The sequence below is a fragment of the Polypterus senegalus genome, chromosome 9, assembly GCF_016835505.1.
Source record: "Polypterus senegalus isolate Bchr_013 chromosome 9, ASM1683550v1, whole genome shotgun sequence".
NCBI classification, from domain to species: Eukaryota; Metazoa; Chordata; class Cladistia; order Polypteriformes; family Polypteridae; genus Polypterus; species Polypterus senegalus.
Genome location: NC_053162.1, coordinates 5,209,062 through 5,213,806, shown reverse-complemented (window position 1 = coordinate 5,213,806; position 4,745 = coordinate 5,209,062). Strand labels below are relative to the sequence as shown.

Below are 4,745 nucleotides of genomic sequence, written 5' to 3'. Positions count from 1 at the left end.
AAAAAAACAACAGCCATAATGCAGATTCATGAGAATTACCTTTGATACAATTCATTAAAATCACTTGACTCTGTTTAATTTCTTCTATTTCTTCTTATCTCCACAGTAGACTTGCCCGTTATTCCAGTTCTCAGAGAAGTCACTCCTCCACCGGATCTCAATTCCAGCTTCGTGTTTAGGAAAGCATTAGCTCAGCGGAGTTCGCGATTCTTCTTCAGTCGTTGACAGGACCGTTAACCTGCAGTGGGTCCCCTTTACAGGTTCAGTTCCCAGTGACACAGTATCCATGTGGAATTATTATGCTTCACGCACCGACTATGTCTGTAAAGTCCACTGTGAACCTGGATTCTACAGCCCGAGTAAAGGTTCAAGATGTTTTTATGCTTATGGCGGAAAAGAGCATTATTCGTCTTCATTTGACATTTTGGTAAACCGGGACCATTTTGAGTTTCTACAGTGGGTATCGGGAAAATATGGTTCAATTCCATCATTACCCATCAGGTCCTGTGAAGGTTACGATGCCTTTGTTGGTAAAAACAGGTATGGCTTAGGTAAGGTGGTTCCAAAGCATACCGCCTTCTTTTTGCCATGGGAGGGTTATGAGTACTTTTACAAGGATTATGATGTCCTCTCCATCAAACCAGGATCTTACAGTCAGAAAATCTCTAATGTCATCTATGATACTAATCAGATGAACTTTCTTGAACTACCTCCTGATGTGCTGAGAGTAGCATCTGTGGATAACCACGAGTGCCAGAGTGCAAAGAAAAGTGTCACCCTAGTGGCAACAACCACGAATGAGAAACGCTGGGGCATCCAGCGTTCAACAATGTATGGAGTCTCTGTTACCATCACTGCTGGAATCCCTCAATTGATCTCTGGGTCTGTCAGTGTCTCCACAGAGAAAACGTTCACCACTACTTTGGGCGAAACCTCAAGCACGTCTGACAGTCACTCCTTGTCTGTTGAGGTAACTGTTCAACCCAATCACTTCTGCAGAGTGATGATGGTAGGAAAGAAGGTGACCGCTGACATTCCCTACACCGCCAGGCTGAGCCGCACTTACTGGAATGGCAAGATAGCAAGCACCACTGTTGTCGGCAAATATCAAGGAGTGAAGATTGGGGAAGTGAAAGCTGTGATCCAGCGATGCGAACAAATCCCCGACGCTCAACCCTGTCCAGCTGCATGATCTGACTGGGAAATATCACAGTGACATTGGGGCAACTCTTAATTGGTGTACTTTTGTTCAGATTTAGTATTGTAAACTTTTAAACATAATTCAGCATAAATGAATTGTCTGCACTGAACTGCAGTCTGTTTAAGCTGCCAATAAAAACTATGAATCAAGATCTCGATGTACTGCTGTTGCTGGCTTTATTTTAGAAGGCATCAATAGGCACAGTCTGTGGGGGGCATGAGGGCAGTTGCCCCACAGTCTTAAACTTTTTGCAAATCTAAGAGCAATAGAGTGCTAGTAAATTAAACGACCATTGAGGTCACAGAAGAGTTAGAAGTAAGGATTGAATCTGCCGGTAAAGACCACATTACATGACATGATGATTCCAGTGGTTTTCAGTCGTAGACTTTATTAACATAATCTTATAGTATGTGATCATTGGATGGGTAGAAATTCACTGAGTTTGTTATTGGATTGTTCTGCTCTGGTGTGTTAAATATTAAATGCACGAAAATGTACACACATACATAAAAACCCCAAAAACATAAGAACCAATGAAGAATGATGCTTGCGCAGCTTATTACTTCTCAGTCATTACTCCACATAGGGAGTCTGTAACTGTCTCCAACTATGACATGAAAAACAAGTTTCATGAGGTTCACCTTACTGGGTCAACCCCCTCAGCCTCTGAAATCTTGTGAGGAAAAATGTTGCTAATCTCCTCACGGTGGGTACCCTGTATTTAGTTTATTACTAATAACAGTAGAAGAAAATTATAGCAAATCTGGATATTCTGTCCTTCCTGCAGAGAGTTTGCATGTTCTCCCTATGTCTGTGTGGGTTTCCTCCCACAGTCCAAAGATGTGCAGGTTAGGTGGATTGGCGATCCTAAATTGGCCCGGTATGTGATTGAAATGTGTGTGTGTGTGTGTTCACCCAGTTATGGACTGTTATTGTGTCCATGGTTTGTTCCTGCCTTGTGCCCTGTGTTAAGTGGGATTGGCTCCAGCGCACACCCATGATTCTGTTCAGGACTAAAGTAGGTTGGAATATGACAGTTGTCAGACTGGATATCCTGCATATACTTTCAGAACGTTTACTGAAAATTACCTGTAATGTCAGAAGAGGACATTATCCTGGACGTGTTTTAGATCAGCAGTCTGACTGATGCACGAGTTCTGCTCTTCAACGTCCAGATGAAATGGTCTCCTTTCTCTAACATATTTCTGTTTTTGATGGCCCTCACTAGGATGGTCTATTATTTATGTCGAAAATACATGCGGGGATTCAGACCTTGTGACATTACAAACATGTGATTGGTTAGCCATCCGAGTGAGGGCTAGCTCTGCCCAAAAAGCATTGTTGGTGGGCTTCCACTCCATCACAATGCAGACTGGAAGGTTTTGGTTTGCTGAAAGATGTGCCCTGCCAACTTAAGTTTCGTTTTTCCATGATGTCCTATAGACCCTTTAGCCCTGTTCAATTCAGCGTTTCCTAATTTGTCATGTGATCCAACCATGTGACCTGAAGGATTCTCTGGAGGCCTCTGTGATGGAATCCATTCAGCTTATGAGCTGTAGTCACTGTGTTGGTCTCACTGGCATAAATTGCAGTGGGTAAAACAATTGACTTGTACAAAACTTAATCTTCAACTTTAGTGTTAGTGTGGGTGAATCTCTGGATACAGCCTGCATTAATTCATGCTATGGACTGGCAGTAGTCTGGGCACTGCATGATGGCACATTACTGCTGCTTACTCCACTCTACTTCTACCACTCTTCTTTTATCCTTTTTTACTCCTATTGGGAGATCATCAAAAAGACCGACAAAACAAAGGTTTTCATTTTCTGCCATTTTGATCTGTTCTTCTATAGTTGGTGGTAAAGAGGCTGCTCAGGAACATGGCCAAATTTATTTTATGATTTGATGTAAATATTCAAAAGGCGTTTTCACACCAGATTTAATGTGACTACTAGGAGGCATTGCAGCACCCCAAACCTCATACACCACCACACAAACACAAGTCCCAGGTTCAAATAAATGATTTATTTGAAGAACTAACCTCTCTCTCTCATTTCTCCTAGGGCACGAAGTAGAAAATGGCCGACAGTGGGGTAACTCGCGTTGAAATCGTAATTGAGGAACTCCAAGCACTTGATGAAAAGATTCAGAAACTCCTGTCCCGACGGAAATACCTGAGAAATCTGAAGGCCCGGCTGTTGGATAAACCGTCCTTGCCATCTGGAACCGCGAAACATCAACCCAGCGTTGTGCCGACCTCACCCCCGTCTCGTAGGACGCGCCGCTGCTGACCTCGGTGGATTTCAGCTATGCAGGCGGGGTTCAAGGCCAGAGCACCTCCATCGGCACAGGCGAGCATTTTATCTCAGAACCGGTTTGACCCTCTCGCGTCCCCATTTCGCCTTCAGCACCTGGTGATGTATTAGTGGTAGGTGATTCCATCGTTAGAAACCTTAATGTCGCATGCCCTAATGCAAAATCGTTTGTTTCTTGTTTTCCCGGTGCTCGTGTCCGAGATGTAATGAAACGTGCGCCAGCAGTCTACGAGAAACACAAGGAGAGGGCAGTTGGATCAATCGTCTTGCATGCCGGCGTAAACGATATAAGGCACCGACAATCAGAAATCCTGAAGGCTGACTTCGCAGCTCTGATTAGAGACACGAAGGAGAGGACCCCATCGGCAAAGATCTTCGTTTCGGGTCCACTACCTCTCGTCAGACGATCCAACGAGTACTACAGTCGTCTGCTAGGGTTGAACAACTGGCTACAGGGTTTCTGCAAGAAGAAGGATGTCGGTTTCATCAACAATTGGAATCTCTTTTGGAAAGGCGCGTCTCTTCAAGCGTGATGGCCTGCATCCGAACAGTTTCGGCGCCCGGGTCCTCTCCGAAAACATATCGAAGGTAATTCGTTTTTCTTGACTATCTATCTCTGCTCTTAACCCCTTCCGAAATAATACTGCTGTGCCAGGACATGATGAATGTTTAATAGAGTCTTCCGTTAAAGTTCACACCATTAATACTGTAATAAGCAATCTCAATGCACGTAGAAAACCTAGGAAATACGGCATAAACTCCAATAATCTAATTAAAATCACTATTTTAGAGGAACAATGTATTAAAACTATAAAACAGATCACAGATTAAACAAAAAATATACACAGAGCGGCGCTAATAATAATAATTTAGTTCCTATTCCAAATAACAATAACGCACATAGTACTCATCTCTGCACCTCCGAAACATTAAATATGGCACTATTAAATGTAGAGCTTTAACTAACAAAACGTTTTTATCAACGATCTTATTAGTGATAAAAATAGATCTTATTGCACTAAATGAAACGGTGGCTGAATTCAGATGCCGCGTCAGTTTTAATCGAATCTGAATCAGTTTTACTCATTCAAACCGCCAGGGAAAAAGGGGCGGATTGGCTAACATTTACTCGAGCCGATTAAAATGTAAAGATGTCAGTTTTGGTAAGTTCAAGTCCTTTGAGTATCTCGCCGTTGTTATTCATGGAGATTCTCAAGTTCTAATACTAT

General features: G+C 42.9%; 1 protein-coding gene across 1 annotated transcript; it reads left to right on the top strand.

Annotated features, from left to right (window-relative positions):
- The first annotated feature begins 286 nt into the window (after window positions 1-286).
- On the top strand, window positions 287-1,192 carry LOC120535244 (natterin-3-like). Its single transcript, XM_039762955.1, has one exon. The coding sequence runs from the start codon at window positions 287-289 to the stop codon at window positions 1,190-1,192; it is 906 nt and encodes a 301-aa protein (XP_039618889.1).
- Window positions 1,193-4,745: the final 3,553 nt, after the last annotated feature.